We start from the raw sequence: 21,257 nt of genomic DNA, 5'->3' as shown, positions 1-21,257 counted from the left end.
AAAGCAGCCAATGAAAGGGACGGTCTCGAACCTTTTGCGGAGGTGGGCCTGGGCCTGTTTGTCACTTCACCCCTTCACTGGCCGCGCGAACTCATCAAGCAGACAGTCTCTAGTTTCTCTCATTCAAACTTCCTCAACCGGCAACATCTTGTCTCATCATGTTATAAAAAGACTGCCAAATAATCAACCAAAAAGAAAAATAAAACCAAGCCCTTATCCCAAAAGGATCATCCTTGACGCCCAGTTAAAACTACGCCGCGGAAGGGAGGACCCCTCATCGTACCCCTCCAACCCCCACCGCCATAACTAAGGAAAAAACCATGTCACACTGTCACGACGAACACCACGACCATGGCCACGGCGGCCACGGCCACGACGAGCACGACCACTCGGACGACATCACACCCGCCCTGCAACATTCGCTGTACGGCCACGTCAATTTTGACGAAGTGACGGCCCTCAACGAGTCGCAGATCGGCAGCGCGCGGTCCGTCGTCAAGAAGACGTGGGCCGAGAGGTTGAATGCGGAGCCTGAGGTCGTGAGCGATGCCGACGAGCAGTTGTTGGTCAACGTACCGTAAGTCATCTATACATGCTTCACACAGAAGAACGGCAATTTGGTATCATTTACCAGCGTTTCTATACCCCTTTCACACGTTTATAAAAAAACATGAATGTTTCTTGAGCCTTTCCCTTTTCACATCTTACCCATATCACTCTCACACCCTACGTATTTGATGTCCAATGAAACCCTCACGCCCACCCCCTTCTTCCACGACAAAATTACATGGACCGAAGAGATCTAATTAGGTACGTGAACACTGACATATATGCAACCAGCTTCACCGGCCAAGTCAAGCTCCACGCCCTCCTCCTCCGGACCTCCGACTCCCCCTCGGCGCCCCGGACCCTCAAGGTCTTCATCAACCGCGACGACCTCGATTTTTCCTCGGCGGAAGATGCCTCGCCGACGCAGGAGTTCGAGCTCTCGCGCACGGGGCAGATCCAGGAGATCCCCGTCAAGCGCGCCCTTTTTGGCAGGGTCCAGCGCCTCACTCTCTTCTTCGTGGACAACTTTGGCGACGGCGACGAGGACGAGACGAGGGTCAGCTACCTGGGATTCAAGGGCGAGTGGATGCAGCTTGGAAGGGCGCCGGCGAACATCCTGTACGAGGCAGCCGCGAACCCCAGTGATCATAAGCTCAAGGGGACGGGGATTAACCAGGTTGGCGGCGGGATTGGGGGACGGCAGTAGGTTGGGGACACGGATCGGAAAGGGGAGGAGGCACTAAAACACGAGAAAAGGGGGAAGAGTAACATTGCAGTACGCGGTTGAGAAAATGCATTGTATTGAGAAAAATGATCATCCAAGACAGGGGGTTTATGGTATCTCCAACAAAGCCTAGCGCTAATAGAACAAGAACAACAAAATAATGACCCAAACATTTCCAGCTTGGAATAGGTCCGCTTTCCTAGAAGCCAGACTTCCTCTTCCCCTTTTTCTTGGGGGACCGCATCCCATGCCGACCGGACAGGGGCTGCGACATGACGTGCGGCATGACCTGCGAGGAGAAGATCGCCTGCGACGACGGCACCGGCGGAAGCTGGCTTGATCCGATGACAGGGGGCGCAAGTTTGGGGAGAGGCTGCGTTGCCGGCTCCATGCCGGCCGGCCCCGAATCCTCCATCTCGTCCTGCGTGGCAGTCCCTTGAGTTTGCGAAGAGGCCCCGAAGATTTGCGACTTTCTCTTGCGCCGGCGGGACTCGGCGCGCTGGCGTCGCTCGTTGATGACGTCCATGTGTCTGGTTGAGGAGGCAAGGACAGAAGAGACGTAGCCATTGGTGCTCACGCCGCGCTGGGAGGGCCAGTATGAAAGAACCGAGTGTTGACGGCCGGGCGTCTCGGTTGTATTTATGTCCTCGGCAAGCATGCTGAGACGTTGGAGGGCGGTAGATGTGGGTGTTACATCTATAGAAGAGGCTGCAGAGGACTGGGAGTAGGGGGCCGAAGATGACGGCATGTAGGGTGACTCTGAGCGAGAGCCTTTGGTTGGCGAGAACGATAGTCGTTTGGTTGGTGAGAACGACAGTCGTTGACTTATTGCTTGGCTTCGCTTCGTCGGCGAAAGTAAGAGCCGTTGACTTAATGGCTGACTCAACTTAGTTGGCGATAACGACAGTCGTTGGGTCGACAGCTGTCTACGTTTAGCTGGTGACAGCGACACTCGCTTGTCTGACTGTTGACTCGGCTGCTGGCTTGGTTGTTGGGGTGGCGTCGGAACCCAAGTAGGAGGCTCGTCATCTACAGTCGGAAGGTTTGCGTCGAGGACCGCAACAGCAAAGATGGATCTGGCAATGGCTTCGGCGGTCTCGGCAAGGACAACATTACGAGATTGCTTTGCTCGTGGTGTAAGGCTCGCCGAACTCCATACCTCTTCAAGCTGTCCACGAATATCTGCCAATGGAGCTATTGCTTCCCCATGGCGAAGGTGTTGTGTTGTAATAGGTTGAGCAATGACACGTTCGGTTTGTGCGCTCAAGAGCTCTTGGAAGCGAGAGTCCCATGCAGCAACGGCCTCATTGGCCATCGGAGGCGCCTCAAACGTCATTTCATATTCGTGCCTATTACTAGTTAGCCACTGAGCTACGCGAATCCCACTCATTCATACTCACAGAGTGTGCAAGGGGATGTAGCCTCCCTCGGTCTCGAGACAATTGATGGCCGCCTCTTGGATGGCGTCAAAGACGGACAAAGGGCCCTCGACAGTCGCTTGCTCTGATGCCACGATTACCGATTCGATAGACACGGCGACGCGGGACATGAAGAGATCAAAATTTTGACACCGGGGCCATCGCTGCTGAAGCTGTTGGCCCTCTCCTTCCAGCTCATTCTTCAGAAGCTCCTGGTACCGATTGGCGCGGCGCTGTACGAGCTCGTTCATGTCTCCCAGTCCATCTGGTACGACGAACGTGTCCTCAAAATGTTGCAAAAATTCCTTTCGCCTCTTGTTGTGCGCCTGCCTCCGTCCATCTCTCGACCACTCGCGACTGTTGTCAGGCGGTATAACCTCAACGTCAGGGCCAGCCGAAATAGCCAGGAGACTTTGGCTCAAGCTAAGATCTCTTTCGAGGACAAAAAGTTGCAGAAATCTGACCTGATGGTTTATGAAGTCTGCACCTGGCCCCCTGGGAGCGGCAGAAGAGCGGCTGCTCAGGAATGCCGGAGTGGGAAACAGCGTCTGTAGCCTCGGTGGATTGCCATTCAACGCTGTGACGCTTCCAACCCTCAGCATATGGTGCTCGAATTGCGGCAAACCTGTTGTCTCGGGTATGGAAAACCAGTAGACATCAACCTCGGGTGATTTCTCAGAGTAGAGATATACTGTGCAAGTCTCGTTTCCCGCCAAACAGCCGCCATGGTGAACTGTGAGCCTCAGAGAGTCGGCATCCGAGCCCCTGAGATGTGCAAAGGATTGCAGGATAGCGAGACTGGCTGGATTAGCAGTCGTTGTTCTCGGGCACGTCTCGATCCAGAACAAGCCCGAGCTCGTAAGTATAAACACCTGGCTCTGATTGAGTGGGTTCTGTTTCACGTCGAGAATATGGTCAGGTTGGTCTGACTTGAGTATCGCCAATCTTTTCCGATAATTTGGATCTTTGATATCAACCACCTCAAACTTATTGCGGTTCCAAAGCAGGAGTTTCTTGGACCGCTCTGTCAGAGCACCCAGGTCGTTCTTCATGCCGGGGTCATCGGCGGTGGCCACATCCCAGAGATCAACACCAGGGCCAGCTGAGCCGATCCAAAGAATGCCGTGGGGCTCTGCGCGGAACGCCGGCGAGTCTTCGTCTGGAAGTTGCTCCGTAATGCCCAGGTGAATGTGACCGCAATGCCGTAGTTTGGGACGCATGCTGGCAGATCCCACGAAGTCTCGACCTTTGATATCCCACACACTATAGTAGCCACATTCGTCTATGATGGCCAGCTGAGGAGGCTTCCTTTCAGCGCCGTGGCTAAATGACATATCGGAGTGGGCATTTCCGCCAGTTTGTTCAGAGGAAATGGCGAGGAGGGGCCTTGGGTTGATTCGAGACGGGCGCTCGATGGACCCGTTGAACCTGGACGGGCGTTCTGAAACAGGCACTTTATGGTACTCGGGCTTGAGGATCGTGGTTGAAGTCCTTTTCTGCACCAGTAACCACCTGGTAGGCTCGAACCGTACCAAGCTGAGCGCGGGCTTGATCTGCAAAATCGGGGCTCCGTCACTCGACCATAGTACTGTTTCCTCCTTGTCGTGCTGATCGATGTTGAAAAGACGAAGCGTGGGGGTTTCGTTTTCGCCCCATTGCCAATTCGTCGTGTCAATCTTTGACAAGCGAAGAAGCTCGCCGGACTCGCCGGTGGCCATGGCGAGCACGGGGACCGGTACCACTCGGGTGTGGTTGGTGACATCCGCCATCTGACTGATCGTCAATAGGGGTTGCACTGTGGGCGTGGCGTCGGGGCGCATAATCTGAGAGAGCCCCTCAGCCAAGAAGCTTGACGCTTCGGAACTGCCGACGAAAGCTTCCGGGTGGGCGTTGAATAGCCATCGCGTTTGAATCCGCTGTGAATCCCAGACTGTCGAGGAAGGCGCTAATTCTGCAGACCTGGAGGCAGGATAGACCGGCTCAAGAGGCTGAATGATGCGAAATGCTTGAGCTGTCAAGGCATCAGTATTGTAAAAGCCAAATCTCAGTGGCCGGCTTACCTTGGCCAGGAATGCGGCTGGTGTGCAGCTGAGGTGGTCCATCCTTAAGACCTTCATGAGTGACAATAGTAATTTTCGGAGGGCCGTACAAGCGGCTGGTTTCTTCTCGTTCGTCAGCCATTAGACCCGTTCGTTTCCCGCAAGTCCAAGCAGTGTATCCGTGAGAAACTGAGCATATCGTGTGAGAGCGATGGCGTGTGCTGCATCATGCGGAGGGTGAAAAAGAAGCCAAACGGACTATTGGCAGTCGAGGACCATGTGAATGCCTGGGGAGTGGTGATATACAAAAAGCAGCCGTCAAAACAAAAAAGCTGACAGTTGCAGCAAATCCGATGTCATGACGGTAAAGCAGAGTGAGACAGCGATTGAGGGCTGAGGACTGAGGACCGGGAAGTGAAAAAGTTCGGTCAGTCGCGGCTTCACAGCAGAAGAATGGGCCCCATTTCCGGTAGTTGCCCACTTTAGACCAGCCAACCCCTGCCATTTTGTGACCGGTGTTCGTCCAGCGCGTCGGGGCCAAACGCGTCTCCATGGCTCGGCCCACGCCGAATGAGAGCCTAACAAGGCCCCCGCACCCCCTAAACATAGCGACGGCCGTTCGCTGTACCCAACTCACTCCAATTCCCCGATCCAGCCCTTCACTTCAGTATCTCTCTCCCTTGACGCATCATCAATGAGGCCCCGAAAGTGAGAACATTCAGTCATCATACAACATGCCCGCCGACGACCGAAGCGGAAAGCAGGCCGCGGCCCAACAAGCCGTCGATATCCTTCATGAGATCTCGACCATTCTTGTCAGTTGAACTAGACCAACCCTCTCTTCCCACCCAACTCAATCTGATTTGATAATGTGAAGAACTGTCAATTGGACCGCCGCACACTCTCGATCTGTATCTCTATGATTGAAAACGGCGTAAACCCCGAGGCTCTCGCTGTAAGCAAACCATCTTCGTTGCAACCCCCCCCCCGAGACGAGGCTGACGACCACTTCACCAGACCGTTGTAAAAGAGCTGAGAAAGGAGTCTCAGGAAGTCGACGCGCAGGTTGCCTCGCGACGATGAGAGCGGGGGTTTGTTGCCCTCGTGGTAGCAGAGCCTGATTACGAAAGTCATGACATGGCAGGACGGGTAGGAATCACCAGTACAAGGCGTTTTGGGTTTTGGGCATTGGGATCTGTTCAACCTTTGAGTTTGTCTATTAAGGAAACTTTAGTACCCAGTCTCCGTGGGCTAAAAAAACCAAAAAAAACCAACCAAGATTCCCTTCAGGGCTGATATACTTGGCTATCCTGACAACGCCGACTAGACCCATGACCAACCGAAAAAAATGCTTGGAATGACTCAGAAAACCCATATGTCCAGACTATGATTCCACCACAAGTCTTGTTACGCCATTGTTCCACTCTGCCGACAAATGCGCCTCATCGTCCAAGTCGTGACAGCATCATTGCCGAGTTATCGATGCCCGATGAGCGTGATCTCGTTCTCATAATCATCGTCGTCCTCGCCCTCGTCATCATCATCGTCCGGGTCAGTCGACATATAATCGCTCTCGTCAGAGTCATCGTGACCCCGCCCCCAAAGGTCGAGTATGTCGTTTTCTGAGTCTTCTTCCTCAATCGCACCGTTCACTGGGTGTGACGACAGGCCAGGGATAGGTGCCGGAGAGGCTGACCTGGCCAGTCGATCCAACATCAAGAACCGCGGCTCAGGTCCAGCATGAGACGAGTGTCTTCGCCTGCCGACCTGTAGTACCTCGACGCCTACTGGAGCGACAGCTTCAACAGCCACAGGACTGGTTTGTGCTGGAACGACGTTCGCCGGCGCCGGCGCGGCGGACGTTCCGTCTCTTCCACCGCTGATCTGAATTTCAACTGTATTATACGAGGTACAGATGGCACACTTGAGACCGAGCCAGTGGTACGGAACAGAGCTTTTCCCACTGCAGTCGTTGCACAACACCGTGGCGCGGGTGTCCCGGAATTCTGGGGGCATCGGCTGACTGAGGATGGCAAGCTCCAGCTGACGGAATTGACTTTGCATATTGAGCAAACTCTTATTGCAAATGGGACACTTGTATGATCTCAGCATATGTTCATCATAACATTTCTGATGAATGCTGTGGCCACATCCCATGAATACGACCGGTTTAGGGGAAGTGAACATGTACTCCCCACAGATTGGACAGTCGCAATCCGTTGAGCGCTCAATACATTTATGTGATTGTTGTATAGATATCGAGATACAAGCACAACATTTCTGAGGATATAGGTTAGTGATGGTTGATATTATTCGAGGGACGGACCAAGTACCTTGCAGTGAAAGAAGTCTTTCCCAATACCCCTTCCACGTCTGCATATTCCGCAGTCATTGCAGTGGTAGATAGGATTGGACGGATGATCGTCCCAAAGCTTGCATACATTGCAGTAGTAGCGGGCCGCAGTCTCTCCGCAGTTGACACACACGTCCGAGGCTCGCTGAGGACAGGCGCACAGCATGCAAAGCATGTTCTTGGTTTCCTTTCTGACCAAAGTATGGTCCTCGATGGCGTCATGGCAGAAGCGGCAAGTGTACCACTTGTGGCAAGTCGAGCACTGTAGCTTCACATTACGTCTGTAATGTTGGCATCCCAGTATCCTGGCACCTTCGGGCTCCTCCCTCGTTGAGAGCTTTGGTGGGGCGTAAGTCGGCCGTACATCCTCAGCGGTCAGGAGGAACTTTTCTGGAGAAGAAGGCTCTCCCAAAGAATGCTGCCAGAATTTCAATGATTCCAAAGGGGCAATTGGAAGAGACTGCTCCCATGCCTCGCCTGCGGGGATCGCATCGGTCGGCAAGTCTCCTTGGCGTGGGGTGACTCGAGACTTGCGGTAGCCCTCCATCAAGGCCTCGTGCATGCGCCGAGCCTTGTCTTCCGCCGGAATATCCTGAGACTGAATGTCGATGAGGCGCCTTCGCAGCGCACCCATGCCATCGTCTGCCGGCAAAGACTCGCGTGTCGTAGGCGGCATTGGTACGGTTATAGGAAACAATTCAACGGGGGTAAGTACCGCAGTGGGCTGAGGTAGCTCGGCGGTGACGGTTGGCGATTGTGTTGAAGCAATGAGAGGTCGGATCGGAAGGGATTCGAGGGGCGCATCGGTCGCATCCCGGCTTGCGGGACGATCCGAGTCGCTCGTGACGGTTACAGGGTCGGAGGACGAATCTCGGTCAGGAATGAAGGTGTTTCTCGAGATCTCTGAAAAGCGGCGGGCTTGCCGGAGGACCGGGTTGATGATGAAATCGGAAACCAGAGAAGACATCGAGAACGTAGCGTCTTCGGGGAACTAATCGGGGACCGAGCCAGCTATGTAGGAAGTGACGCTCGGCTGTGAAACTCTGCTACATCCAGGGCGACAGGTTCAGAAACAGGGGAGAAGAAGTTTATTCGGAGTGCAGTGGAAGGGATATTTGAAGTAGCGGTGGTGGTGGTGGTAGTAGTAGCAGTAAAGATGTGGTGGTGGTGCCGATGGTGCTGAATGTGGTACGGTCCCGGACGATTGGATGCAGAAGCGATGACATAAGACGGTCGGGACCCCTAATGCAATCCGCTCTCTGCCGTCGGCGGCGGCGTCGGCGTCGGCGGTCGTATAGTGGACGCAGTGGGGGTAAAAGAGAGACCTGAGGCGCGGTCGGGTCTAACACAGGGTGTCGGAGAGTCTTTGGGACCTGCAAATCTGCATCCGCAATGGGGATGAGAGTCATTTACGATCGTGGTTCCCTATAATGTATGATCCAGCCCGGCACCAGCCAGGAGGGGTGAACGGGAAGCACGAGAAAGACATGTGATGCGCCTGTCTGACCGATTCTGCATGCGGCGGAAAGAGGCTTGAAGAGCGGGGCCTGATTGGCCGCGCCCGGTCCAGGAAGATAGGTAGATCTCGGGGGACCCCCCCTATTCTTTCTCTGAGGAAACACAGCTGGAATCACCAAGTCCGGTCGGAGTCTACTCCTTAGGCGAGCAAACAAGCCAAGCACGTGCTTGATTATCTAAGACAGTGCAAACAATAGAATTCATACAACGAGGAATACGAAGTCCGATGACAGGTGCGCCGTACCGCTTGAATGCGACAAGCCTTTCTCACTATTGATAACCCGTCCCAAATATGGAAGACGCGGGTTTGCTTGCTATATGCTATCCGAATGCTCGAACCGAATTGTAAATCCACCTTATGCCCGACAGGACCTTTGATGGTAAGATGCGCACTGGCATTCCCGGTTAGCTCCGAAAACAAGGTACCACTGCGTGGCCCGGAAGGGTTAGCGCAACTAGTGCTCACGGCCTCAGGAGCCATAGCTGTCAACTTGGAGACAAGACATTGTGTCTCTTTGCGCGGTTGTTGGCCTGTGTGTTGTGACGGAAAAGGTGGATTGCCCGTCCCGTCTTTTGGCTTGACAATGACACTAGCAGCAGCATGGCGGGAAGACAAAGCGTGTAAGGTAGACAGGTAGACAGGCACACAATGGATCCCAACTGCGCTGGGTCGTTGACCATGACATGATGCGGGATGTCGAACCCCTGATATCAAGACTGACATCAGATGACTGAGGTGAGGAGAGAGGTAGCAATGTAAGAGATGCTGGATGGAGCCTCAGAGCGGGCTGCGATGCTCGCGTGGGGACCTCAGGACTTCAGGGGGAGGTAGCTGTGGGGGCAGGGGGTGACGGAGGGGCCATCGGGGACCTTTAGGGGCCATTCAGGCCATTCCATCGCCAGGGACTGCGTGTCCCGTACCTCCAGCTCTGGGGCTTATCCAATGGATTGCTTCGATTAGACCCAATAGCTCTCAGGGACAGGATTCGCGTAAAGTGTGGTCTGGCTAGGAAGGGAGGGATACCGTGTGTCTGTTGGTGCATAGGTGGCATTTATTTCGTGTCCCGCAAGGGGGCGCTCCTGCCCAGCTCCCGATTTAGCAAACCTCACCAGAAAATTCCCACTTCCGAAGGGCACTCTCCCGTCACCTCCATATTAATTGGATGATTCCTTTCACTTTTCCATCCTCTTTCCCCAGCTTACCTTAGCCCAGCAGCCCTTCATTTTGATGAGCTGGTTCGGTTTGCAGAAAACCACAGGTCCCCGAAGATACCGCTGACCTTTTCGCGGCTTCCTACGGTACTGGTTATTTCTTGCCTTTTCTTCTACTCCAACCTGGGGAATATCAGTTCTACCTTTTATTATTACATACTTTGAGTCTTGACTCGTCCGATCCTTAACGCAGAGTTCAAAGCTCCTGTTCCTGGAGCTTGACTCTCTCACCTTTCCCACACACACCCCCCCAAGCCGCGTTCGTCAAGGCTTCGGCTATCCCGTCTCGAGAGTCAGTGCCTCATGGAACATTCCCCGTCATCTCTTTCCGTTTGCTGACTTTGTTCATGAGCAGCCATGACAGCCGAAAAGCCAATTGTTGCGTCCGGCGCAGACGTCGGCGATGGCGTCAGACGTCGAGCAGTCCCTTCAGGCCAGGCAGTTCCCGTAACGGCTGCCCCTGAAATCGATGACAAGAAGAAGCTTGCCAAAAAGGTATGCGTGGTTCCCCCTCGAAGCTGTCATTTGTCGCAAGGTGGCTGGTGCTGACGGACTGCTATCTAGCAGGGCTCTTTCCTCGACGAGTGGGAGGTCGTCATCGCCCCCATCATCTTCACGGCTTTCGCCATCTTTACTCGACTCTGGAAGATTGGCATCAGCGACATCGTTACCTGGGACGAAGCACACTTTGGCAAGTTTGGAAGCCACTACATCAAGCATGAATACTACTTCGACGTCCACCCGCCTTTGGGCAAGATGCTGGTCGGCCTGTCTGGTGTTCTCGCAGGCTACAACGGATCTTTCGAGTTCAAGTCTGGCGAGAAGTACCCCGAAGATGTCAACTATACCTTCATGAGGGCCTTCAACGCTCTCTTCGGCATTCTCTGCATCCCCATGGCCTACTTCACCGCCCGCGAACTGAACCTGCGACGTCCCGCCGTCTGGCTCGTCACTCTCATGGTGCTCTGCGAAAACTCATACACCACCATCAGCCGCTTTATCCTCCTCGATTCGATGCTACTCTTCGGAACCGTCGCCACTGTTCTCTGCTGGTCCAAGTTCCACAACCAACGCCGCGATCCCTTCGAGCCTGAGTGGTTCTTCTGGTTGTTCATGACCGGTCTGAGCATCGGCTGCGTGTGCAGTGTTAAGCTTGTTGGTCTCTTCGTTACCTCCCTCGTCGGCCTGTACACCATTGAGGATCTGTGGAGCAAGTTCGGAGACACCAAGATGCCAGTCACCACTCTGGGAGCTCACGTTGTCACTCGCGTTGTTGGCCTTATCATCGTCCCTTTCTTGGTTTACATGCTCTCATTCGCTCTCCACTTTGCCATTTTAGACCACACTGGTCCTGGCGATGCGCAGATGAGCTCCTTGTTCCAAGCAAACCTCAAGGGCACAGAGGTTGGCAAGAACAGCCCGCTTGAGATTGCCTATGGATCGCGTGCAACCATCAAGAACATGGGATACGGCGGTGGCCTCCTTCACTCCCACGTCCAGACCTACCCTGAAGGCTCTGCTCAGCAGCAAGTTACTTGCTACCACCACAAGGATGCCAACAACGACTGGTTCTTCTACCCTAACCGTCATGACGAGGAATATGACCCTGAAGCCGAGCCCCGATTCATCGCCGACGGCAGCACTATCCGCCTCATTCACGCCCAGACGGGACGCAACCTCCACTCGCATGAAATCGCTGCTCCCATGACCAAGGCCGACAAGGAAGTTTCCTGCTATGGCAACCTAACCATTGGTGATGACAAAGATCATTGGCAGGTTGAGGTTGTTCGCGACGTTGCCTCGCGTGACCGCAGCCGCATCCGCACCCTGACCACGGCTTTCCGCTTGAAGCACCCCTCTCTCGGATGCTACCTTCGCGCTGGAAATGTTAACCTTCCCCAGTGGGGTTTCAAGCAGATTGAGGTTACCTGCACCAAGAACAACAACCCCAAGGATTCCTACACTCACTGGAACGTTGAGGCTCATACCAACGAGAAGCGTAAGTTTTCGCCAACATGGACGTCTCGCTTGGGGTCAACTCACTAACTGAAATTTAGTGCCTCCTGGTGACCCGGGTAGTTACAAGTCTCCCTTCATTCACGACTTTATCCACCTCAACGTCGCCATGATGACTTCCAACAACGCCTTGGTGCCCGATCCTGACAAGCAGGATGACCTGGCATCCCAATGGTGGCAGTGGCCTATTCTGAACGTCGGTCTGCGCATGTGCGGTTGGGACGACAACATCGTCAAGTACTTCCTGCTCGGCAACCCTCTCATCTACTGGGGCTCCACGGCCGGCCTCGGCGTTTTTGGTCTCGTCTTCATCTGGTACGTCGTGCGTTGGCAGCGTGGCTACAACGACCTGAGCTCGAAGGAGATGGATCAGATCCATTACGCCGGACTGTACCCCCTGGCCGGCTGGTTCCTGCACTACCTTCCCTTCGCCGTCATGGCTCGTGTGACATATGTCCACCACTACTATCCTGCTCTTTACTTTGCCATCCTCACCTTTGGCTTCTTGGCCGACTGGTTCCTCCGAAACAAGAACCAGGTCGCCCAGTATGCTGTCTACGGTGTTCTGTACACAACCATTATTGGTCTCTACATCCTCTTCAGCCCGATTTGCTTCGGCATGACGGGACCCAACAAGCAATACAGCTACATGAAGTGGTTCGACAGCTGGAGAATGACAGACTAAGCACTCTTGGTATGAGTGTTGAGAGGAAACCCCTCTTTCAGAGGTTGTCTCGCGGAGAACATTGTACTTGAATGGCTGTGATTATGGCTCCATTTCCTTACCCAACTCTCTGTAAGGATATGCACGACAAAAGCGGTGGCGAGCGGAGTCTCGAGCTTGGGATACGCGAGGCAGTTGGCAGAAGATGCTTCCGTATATAATGCAACATGAACCGTTTCCTTGTTTCCACATTTCTAGCTGTCCACTGCCTTTGACCGTTCTGGCCGCGATCGACTGACTGTGACTGTAAACTGATTGTGACCGTGAATTATGATTAAAAAGTAATAGTACAACGACGAACGATGAGAAGGAGCTAAAAGCTCTTGCTGAGGGCCGTGGGTATCACTGTCCTTCCCGTGTATTGTGTTTCTGTGCGACTCATTTAACAGCAACCGCCGCCCGAACTCTTGCTCCCATCGGCCCCTATTCTGACCTGTTTGCTCCCTCCCGCAACCGGGCCCTTGACTCCAGACCTCCTGTCGTTGAGGTCATACTTGCCAGCCTGGATGTTCTGGTATATCCTCTCGGCGACCCTCATGAAAGCCTTCTCGACGTTCTCGCCGCTCTTTGCGCTCGTCTCCACGTACTCGAGCACGCCGTTGTTCCTAGCCCAGTCCTCGGCCTCTTCTTTGGTGACCTCGCGCTTATTGTTCGCGTCCTGCGTTAGGTCGGCCTTGTTGCCCACGAGGATGACGACGATGTCGGGCTCAGCGATCTGACGTAGATCGTTGAGCCAGTCGGTGACGTGCTGGAAGGTCTGCTTGCGCGAGAGGTCGAAAACAAGCAGAGCGCCGCTGGCGCCGCGGAAGTAGGAGCGTGTGACGGACTTGTACGTCTCCTGGCCGGCAGTATCCCAGAGGGACAACTTCATGTGCTTCTGCGGGCCATCGGCCGGAGGTTCGACGAGGCGTGGGGGCTCGGGGAGGCCGTTGGGGGTGCCGTCTGGGTTCGTCTTCGGGGCGGGTGCGGGAGGAGGTGGCGGTTGGGTGTTTGGGGGGCCGACGGGGACGATGCGGGAGCCGAATTCGACGCCGATGGTCACGTCGTGGTGCGGGGAGAAGCGGCCCTCGCAGAGACGGATAGTAAGGCTGGACTTGCCACAGCCGGAATCGCCGATGCAGACAAGTTTAGCAATGTAGTCCCATGGTGGAGACGACATGGCCCTTGGCAGTGGTTTGTGCAGGAGGAGAAGGTGGAAGGGGTCTGTGATGTTTTGTGCCTCGGCGAGGGAAAAGGGACGCGGAGAGGTGTTTTGGCCCGCGAGACCGGGCTTTTCGCTGATGGTTTCGGAGCGATGGATTAGGGGTGTGTGGTTGTTGTTGACGTTGGCTAGTCTGATGTTGGGAGCTTCAAACAGCTGTCGGCGGTAGTCGGAGCACGTGTTCAGAAGTTCTGCATAAACAAGGGGGTGTTCGAAGATGTCGTCTGTTCTCGGTAAGATGTGATGCTCCCGTGGCTCCCGAGGCAATGCATAAAAAAAAAACCGAGAAGAAGCTGCCGTTCGTATGTCGGGGCGCTTGTGTGCGTGTGCGTGTATGTGGGAGATTTTTCAAAGCTATCTAAGAAGATGACCCGTCTGCGAAAGCTTCTTGCTACTTCAAGAGGTGGGATCACTAGGTGTGAGAAATGGCGAGTGCATCACGCTGGTCGATGTTTAAGATGGGCCCCTGTCACAGGCTAGACCAGAAGACGACAGAGCCCCAGTTAAGACTGGGCCGATGACCAGGTAAAGGGCGGCAGGGGTTCAGCATGGTGTTATCGGTGACGCAAGTGATGAGTGATAAGGTAAAAGAGAGGGAGGGTGGGGGGGCTGGCAAGGACGAACCCGCCAGGACCAAGTAGCAGCGGCGGCGGCGGCAGTAGCAGCAGCATCAGTCAGTTGACGATGGACCTGGGAAAGACGGACAGACTGACAGACTGACATACTGACTCGAGGGCGGGGGGTTGGATTTGGCCAAGTGGATGCTGTGTCTCACGCCGGGACATGTCAGTGCCATGCAGCAGTAGCAGGAAGAGGCATCAAGTTTGTGAGAAACAGACGCCAGAGAGGTGACCGTGATGGAGGTCGAATGCTTCAGCCCATCAAAGTTGGCCATGTTTATGGGATTGCCTTGAAGCTGCCCATGTTTCCTGCATGCCAAAACTGTATGCAACTCTACCTTGGTGCCATGGGGGAGGGGGGGCGGTTTGTCGGAGTCCCCAGGACGCAAACGAGGCGGACCTGGGACTGGGAGGAGCCCACAGCGATCCAAAGCAATCCGGGCCCTCAATGCCGCAATGCTGCAATGCACCAGCTTACCGCCTTATCGCCCACGATAAGTCCGATGAGTGCCGGCCGTGGCCCGTGGGTGGCTCCATGTTTCCTGGCTCCCTCAGGACCGGCCGTTCTGAGTGGCTGGTTTGTTAGTGAGGTAGGTACCTGGGGAAAGGGTTCCGGCGCTGAAATGTGGGCGGTGTCGGTGTCGTGTGCTAGCTGTGGGCTATTTACTGTTCAGGCTGCACCAGCCCACGCTGCCTAACAAGCCTGCCTGTCCGGGCGTTGATGGCCACCCATGTACCCCTTCCCTTCCCTCACCGGTCCACTCATTCACCTGCCTGGTGCTTTCAGTCTTCATGCACCGCATGACCTCCGATTCATATCTTTCCCGACGCCATGGTGCGGATGCCCTTCTCACGAGCACCTCAGCCTTGATCTGAATTTTTATTCCTATCCGAGTGACATAGTCGACTTCACGATTTTATGACAGTAGCCCCTTTGCCCGCCTCTCCCGTTTGCGTATACGATTAGTGTCCCACTGCCGGCACCCAAACATTCCAGCCGTTTATTCTTTGTCCATCATCGTCATTCTACCGCCCTCAATAGCCCGCCTTATCTACCTATTGTCCCGCGTTCCTACCGACCGAAGAGCACGCGAGCTTTTCTGAGGGGACGAGGTCCTCGCTACTGGCAGCACCATGTTCTCGGAATGTAAGTCTGCTCTGCCAACTGGATCCCCGACCGACTACCCGGCGGCGGTCAATGAACTGACCCTCTGCAGACGCCTCTAGGTTCCTGGCACAGTCACAATCCCGACTCTCCAACTTTGCGGGCCAGACCGACGGCAACGAAAACCCACCACGGCATCCAAACGACTGGTCGTCGCGACCTCCTCGAAATGGCGGGCGGTCGTTCATCGGCAGAGGCTATGGAGGAAACCCCTACCAGGCTGGCGGGTCGCGTTACGGTCAACTAGGCTTCGCCTCCCGTATGTCCGCCGCCCAGGATGCGCCGCTATTCCACAGCACGCTCGACGAGTACATGGAAGAGGACGATGAGGATGAGAGGGACCGGGATGCTGCAGATATGGCTGCCCTTCACATGTCACGGCGCGTGGCCGCCGCGAGCAAAATGGTGGAGAGCTCCGAGACGGACCCGGACGCCAGCCGTGGCTCGCTGGAGCAGAGCAACGAAGGGCCCGGGAGAAGGTATCAGGACCGAGGTCTGCGGAGAGGTATTCGCAGCAGCTGGAACGGCGCGAAGAGCTTCAGTGGACGCAACCGTGGGAGGGACGTCATAGACGAAGAAGCGGAGGATATCCAGCGCGAGGGTTCTGACCAGGGGTCGGACACCAACCCCAAGATGGTCGATATCGGGCTAGACTCTCAGATTCAGGACTACGACCCGTCCGAGTCGCTGCTGAACGAGGTGACAGACTCGAGCCCGCCTGCTTTCCAAAATTTCCAACCCAAGTCAGGAGACCGCAAGTTCCCGTTGAGAAGGGAGGATACCCAGGAAGACGACTTTAACGAGGCTCGGCGAGCGAGTTCCGACGACGGGACCCTGCCGGCTACCGTTCCCCTAGCCGAAGGGGAGATATTCAAGTACGACCCCTTTTTCGCCTGGATCTTCTTGATTGCTCTCGCTGGCTTGGTATCTACTTTCGTGCTCGTCTGGCTTCACACGGGTACGCCCAAGAAGGGATGGGGCGACACAGTTTACACGACATTGCAAGCATCTTTTCACATGCTCGCCGTTGATACTCTCATCTCTGTTCTTGTATCCTTTGTCTGGCTTGCGGCGCTTCGATCATTCGCCCGCCCACTCGCACTCTTGATCCTCGTTGCAGTTCCCGTCATCATGTTTTCGTTCACGCTATATCCTTTTGTTGCCAGCTTCGAGGGCCGGTCACATGGGACCAGTTTTCAAGATCGAGCCATGCGGTGGGCAGCTCTCGTCCCGGCCATCTCGGCTATCGCCTGGATGTACATGGCTTACAAGGGCCGTTATGCTATCCGGCAGGCGATCGAAATCCTCGAGTTTTCCACCCGGATTCTCGCGGCAAACACTGCACTCCTGATCTTGGGATTCAGCTGTCTCGCGCTCATCGTGGTTTGGACATGGGTGTGGATGTGGATGTTCTCGAGGATCTTCTTGGGGGGTTACTTCTCGAGAAGGCTTGCCAGATTCATCATCAGCGTCTCCAGCTGGTGGCTGGGGATCTGGTTCGTCATGATGTACATGTGGACCATCGGTGTTATCAACGCAGTGCAACGAGCCACAACGGCAGCAACTGTGTCCCAGTGGTACTTCCACCGCAATGCGGCGCCGGCACCGACGTCGTCCGAGATTGTCACAGCCGCACTCAATCACGCGACGACGACCATATTCGGCAGCATCTGCGAGTCGACGTTGCTGGCGCTGCTAATTCGGGCGCCTCTCCTCGTGCTGCCTCGGAAGCTGGCCAACATCCTTCAACACATCGCTGCCATGTGGATACCGACCCCTATCGCAGCGCTCACGAACCCACTGACTATCACATACGGCGCGATTCACTCGCAGAACCTGCACACGGCGGCACGAGGCCTCAGCCAGATGGACTTTCTGTCTCCGCAACGACCCACGACAACCTTGACACCACAAGTGTTCAGCTCACGGCGGTCCAGTCACTCTCCTTTACTTCCTTATCGACTAGCAAAGATGCTTTTGTACGCAACACGGTTCATTATGGCCACGGCGCTTGGTTTTGCGGGATGGGTCATGACGGCGAAGCAGCTGTCGATCTCGCTGCCTGACGGAATGGGAGCACGGGGCTCGGCGTACGCATATGTTGTTGGTATAGTTGCCAGTTTTATCGGGTTTTCGGTCATGGGCGCCATGGAAGGTATTCTCAGCGGTATTCTGGATGCGGTGGTTATCTGCTACGGCAGCGAGCGTAGGATGGCCAGCGGAGGGGGCGCCTACTGCATGGAGGCAGCCTACCTATTTGGCGAGAGGAGGCGGGACGAAAGAGGCCTGCCATGAGACGATACACCTTGCTTGCTGTAGTTTCCCTTTCTCAAAGATTGTATAGTTGCCAGGGATTTGGAGTTGCCTACGCAGCGTGCTTACACGTTCGCGTAGATGGGATAGACGCCTGTAAAAAGGCCACTGGTTGGTTTCCGCCGGGCGAGCTAAACCGTTCGGTTTCTGCCCTTACTTAGTTCAATGGACTTTTTACGTATTATCGTGCAAGGGGATGCCAACGTTGCTCGGCTGTGCCAAGCTTCATAACTGTCTTCAGGAAGGAGATGAATGGTGGAAGGCGACCCTCCCGGGCTGCGCCACGATGTCTTCGCAATCGATAGTAAGTAGTTGGGCGAACGCCCGATAACAGTAGGTGGTTATACCGTGGGCGGCAGAACAGAGGAAGGCTAGGCTTGGCGCAGCGGGCAGAATGCAGAGTGCTGGGCACGCAGGAGTATGGCCCACGGGGCTGCCACCCCCCAGGGTCTTTGGGGCGGTTGGAGGAACACCGCGACCCGTAGTGTAGTCGAAGTTGATATGCACCGCCACGCGGAAGGCATCACGGTGGGACGGTGTCATCTGGACTTGCGGCCATGTCATTTGGTCCAAGTAGCGGTCTTCCTATGTGGGAGTGGGTTTTCTTCGCCACTAATTTCTAGTTGTGACTCAAAGCTAGATGATTCCAGACTGCACAATACGGGAGCACCAGCCACAAGTCTGATACGTATGTGAGCATGGTTCTGAGATGATGGCTACGCCTTTTGCCTCCCGCCAAGAGCGCAGGGAAAGAATGGAAAATGACAAGCCTGGAAAGCATCGAGGGGAGGGTCACAGCCAAACTCATGGGTCCCCGCGGTGGAGTTTGGTCTGTGCGAGACGTTTCCAGTCGAGCTTTGGGGGTTTGCTGCAGGGTGCTGGTAGAAGTGACTCTGATGTATTATTTCATACAAATTCACGCAATAATATACCTCTGAGGGACATATCCCTCCCGCCCACTTTCGCGTCGGGTCTCCGGCATCCCGGGTCGCAATAGGAAACAGCAGAGAAAGCGTTCCAGTGGCTGCGCGCGAGGAGGCAGCAGGAGCGGAGGGAGGGGCGCTCATGCTGCGTACTGGGTGCAATTGAGGGGCAATATCCAACAAGCATCAGGAGAGAGGGGCTGTGCTTGCAGCTCGCATCACGCATCACGCCGTTGCAGCAGAGCCAAGAAAGCAGCAGAAGCAGAGAAGACATGGACGGCTTCGAGAAAACGGGAATGGGAATGAACCGAGGCCGGTTCAATCCACTGACCCAATATCCAAGCAACCGCTGAAATCACCTGTACTAGCAAAAGCTCGTGGCTGCTTTGCCTCTGTCCGCCTTCGCTCCCCAGTAAACACCCCTACCACGAATGGCTTACATCACGCTGTTCTCCGTTCCAGAAGTTGCCAGGTGCTGTTAGTGAACCAGGCAACCCGGAAAGGTGTGCTGCGAAGCCTCGTTGCCTCCCAACCCCTCGCGAGCTAAAAGGTGAAGAAAGAAGCGGAAACGTCGGGGTGCGATTGGTGCGTACCTCCACCTCAAGGTATGCTTAGCTCGAGGGGGACATTTAAAACTGAAGACGTAATCCTGGTCTTCCGCAGCTCAAATACCCCCCCCTCCAAACCTATTGCGCCTCCAATACACACCTGACACCCCGCGAGGCAATATCTCCCATCCATCCGTCCCAACATCAGGCTCTTTTGTTTGTTATTTCCCCAATCGCTTGAGGGTAGCTTTCTGCGGTTTTGAAACTCTGTTCTTAAGGCCCGTCGCATCCCATCACGAGCCCGCTTGCTGCCAACACCGACTTATCAAGACTCGATTCCACTATTGCGCGAATACTCAATCGCCTTGTTTCTCCCACCCACACCCCGCAACACTACACATGGCCGACGACTTTGCTCCCCCGACCGGCCCCCCGCCGCCCAAGGCCCCCGAGGTTCCTCCCGGCTGGATCGCTCGCTGGAATGTTGAATACAAAGAATGGTATGTCTGAATGTCACTGCATGCGCCCGTCTACAGAAGCCGGCCGTCTGCTCTTGGGTGTCATGGCGCTAATATGGATCCTTCAGGTTCTACGTCAACCTCCACACCAAGCAGTCTCAGTGGGATAAGCCTACGGAGCCTGCCCTCCCCCCTCCCCCTCCATCAGACGGCCATCCGGGCGGTCCTCCCCCGGGCTACGCCCCTAGACCCGGTGATCCGACACCGGTCGACCACAAGCCGAACCCGTACGAGAACCAAGGCTCGACGCCCCAACCCCCAGGAGCAGGCGGCTCCAACACGATGAGCGAGGACGAGCGGTTGGCCCGCCAGCTGCAGGCCGAGGAAGAGGCGCGCTCCCGCGGCTCCCACTCGCCCATGCCCCCCGGTTACAACCTCCAGCAGCAGCAGCACCAGCAGCCCCAGAGTCCGTTCCCAGACCAGCTCCCGCCTCGCGCGCAGGACAGGGGAAAGAGCAGTGGTGGTTTCCTCGGCAAGCTCCTCGGCAAGGCCAAGACGAGCGGCATGGGCGGCTCCAGCCATTCGCAGCCGCAGTATGGCGGGTACCCTCAGCAGCAGCAATACGGTGGTTATCCCCCTCAGCAGCAGTATGGCGGATACCCTCAGCAGCAGCAATACGGTGGTTACCCCCCTCAGCAGCAGTATGGCGGGTATCCTCAGCAGGGAGGCTACGGTGGGTATGGCCGGGGAATGGGCGGGATGAGCGGGATGCAACCTGGCCGGAAGCCCGGCGGCGGCGGTATGGGTATGGCGGGTGGCTTGGCCCTTGGTGCCGGTGCTGGTCTACTTGGTGGCGCATTGATTGCGGACCACATCAATGACGAACAACAAGAAGCATATGCTGATGGATACAGTAAGTTCCAGTGTCCCATCCCTTGAGCCATGATTCGTGTTTACTGACGTTGTACGCAGATGATGGTCAGGATGGCGATGATTTTGGTGGTGGTGACGACTTTGGCGGCGACTTTTAGAGGGTGTAATAATCCACTGCACCCCTTGGTGTTGAAACATTCGGATAAAAGACCATCGGCCATATGGCTCTCGAGGGTTCGAAACGGACGAAGAAGGTTCTTGGTTGGGAACATGATGAATCTAGGGTCTATAATATATGTTCTTCATGATAAAAGGCGAAGAACGCTTTTTGTGCCAATCATCTTTTGTTCGTCTTGTGTGAATTAGTAAAATAACCAATACCAAGATGCTGTGAGCATGTGTTGAGATTTTCGCACCTTCAGATTACCCTAGTGATGGCCCCTTTTCCCCCCAACCCTCGACGCATGAAACTGGTAGCCATCACCGGGGTGGATTTTGCATGTGCATGAGAAGCACAATCGGCTATTCAGTCTCTGAATACGTATATAGGAAACAAGAAAAAGGGGAAAAAAGAAAGAGCACGCACGGCATGGCACGGCGTCA

The 21,257-nt window shown here is 55.2% G+C and overlaps 8 protein-coding genes across 8 annotated transcripts; 5 read left to right on the top strand and 3 right to left on the bottom strand.

The window, feature by feature from the left end:
* Nucleotides 1–320: 320 nt before the first annotated feature.
* EsH8_II_001096 (PITH domain-containing protein) lies at nt 321–1,255 on the top strand (the record flags this gene model as incomplete). The annotated part of the gene is made up of 2 exons (XM_083264394.1): nt 321–577; nt 841–1,255. 2 exons carry the CDS (start codon nt 321–323, stop codon nt 1,253–1,255), a joined length of 672 nt encoding a protein of 223 aa, XP_083121716.1.
* Nucleotides 1,256–1,472: 217 nt separating this feature from the next.
* EsH8_II_001095 (RNA polymerase I-specific transcription initiation factor RRN6-like protein) lies at nt 1,473–4,872 on the bottom strand (the record flags this gene model as incomplete). Its single annotated transcript, XM_083264393.1, has 4 exons — nt 1,473–1,969; nt 2,156–2,622; nt 2,674–4,702; nt 4,752–4,872. 4 exons carry the CDS (start codon nt 4,870–4,872, stop codon nt 1,473–1,475), a joined length of 3,114 nt encoding a protein of 1,037 aa, XP_083121715.1.
* Nucleotides 4,873–5,464: 592 nt separating this feature from the next.
* On the top strand, nt 5,465–5,813 carry EsH8_II_001094 (mitotic-spindle organizing protein 1; the record flags this gene model as incomplete). The annotated part of the gene is made up of 3 exons (XM_083264392.1): nt 5,465–5,545; nt 5,608–5,685; nt 5,748–5,813. The coding sequence occupies 3 exons, from the start codon at nt 5,465–5,467 to the stop codon at nt 5,811–5,813; spliced, it is 225 nt and encodes a 74-aa protein (XP_083121714.1).
* Nucleotides 5,814–6,206: 393 nt separating this feature from the next.
* On the bottom strand, nt 6,207–8,050 carry EsH8_II_001093 (uncharacterized protein; the record flags this gene model as incomplete). The annotated part of the gene is made up of 2 exons (XM_083264391.1): nt 6,207–6,824; nt 7,172–8,050. The coding sequence occupies 2 exons, from the start codon at nt 8,048–8,050 to the stop codon at nt 6,207–6,209; spliced, it is 1,497 nt and encodes a 498-aa protein (XP_083121713.1).
* Nucleotides 8,051–10,170: 2,120 nt separating this feature from the next.
* On the top strand, nt 10,171–12,514 carry EsH8_II_001092 (dolichyl-phosphate-mannose-protein mannosyltransferase PMT2; the record flags this gene model as incomplete). Its single annotated transcript, XM_083264390.1, has 3 exons — nt 10,171–10,308; nt 10,378–11,812; nt 11,871–12,514. 3 exons carry the CDS (start codon nt 10,171–10,173, stop codon nt 12,512–12,514), a joined length of 2,217 nt encoding a protein of 738 aa, XP_083121712.1.
* A 421-nt stretch (nt 12,515–12,935) lies between these two features.
* On the bottom strand, nt 12,936–14,649 carry EsH8_II_001091 (P-loop containing nucleoside triphosphate hydrolase protein; the record flags this gene model as incomplete). Its single annotated transcript, XM_083264389.1, has 2 exons — nt 12,936–13,978; nt 14,484–14,649. 2 exons carry the CDS (start codon nt 14,647–14,649, stop codon nt 12,936–12,938), a joined length of 1,209 nt encoding a protein of 402 aa, XP_083121711.1.
* An 859-nt stretch (nt 14,650–15,508) lies between these two features.
* Nucleotides 15,509–17,834, top strand: EsH8_II_001090 (choline transporter-like family protein; the record flags this gene model as incomplete). The annotated part of the gene is made up of 2 exons (XM_083264388.1): nt 15,509–15,521; nt 15,592–17,834. The coding sequence occupies 2 exons, from the start codon at nt 15,509–15,511 to the stop codon at nt 17,832–17,834; spliced, it is 2,256 nt and encodes a 751-aa protein (XP_083121710.1).
* A 1,888-nt stretch (nt 17,835–19,722) lies between these two features.
* Nucleotides 19,723–20,812, top strand: EsH8_II_001089 (WW domain-containing protein; the record flags this gene model as incomplete). The annotated part of the gene is made up of 3 exons (XM_083264387.1): nt 19,723–19,823; nt 19,910–20,694; nt 20,754–20,812. The coding sequence occupies 3 exons, from the start codon at nt 19,723–19,725 to the stop codon at nt 20,810–20,812; spliced, it is 945 nt and encodes a 314-aa protein (XP_083121709.1).
* Nucleotides 20,813–21,257: the final 445 nt, after the last annotated feature.

This window comes from Colletotrichum jinshuiense, chromosome 2, assembly GCF_051148585.1.
Source record: "Colletotrichum jinshuiense chromosome 2, complete sequence".
NCBI classification, from domain to species: Eukaryota; Fungi; Ascomycota; class Sordariomycetes; order Glomerellales; family Glomerellaceae; genus Colletotrichum; species Colletotrichum jinshuiense.
The sequence above is the reverse complement of the archived record's forward strand: the minus strand, read 5'-3'. Positions and strand labels throughout refer to the sequence as shown.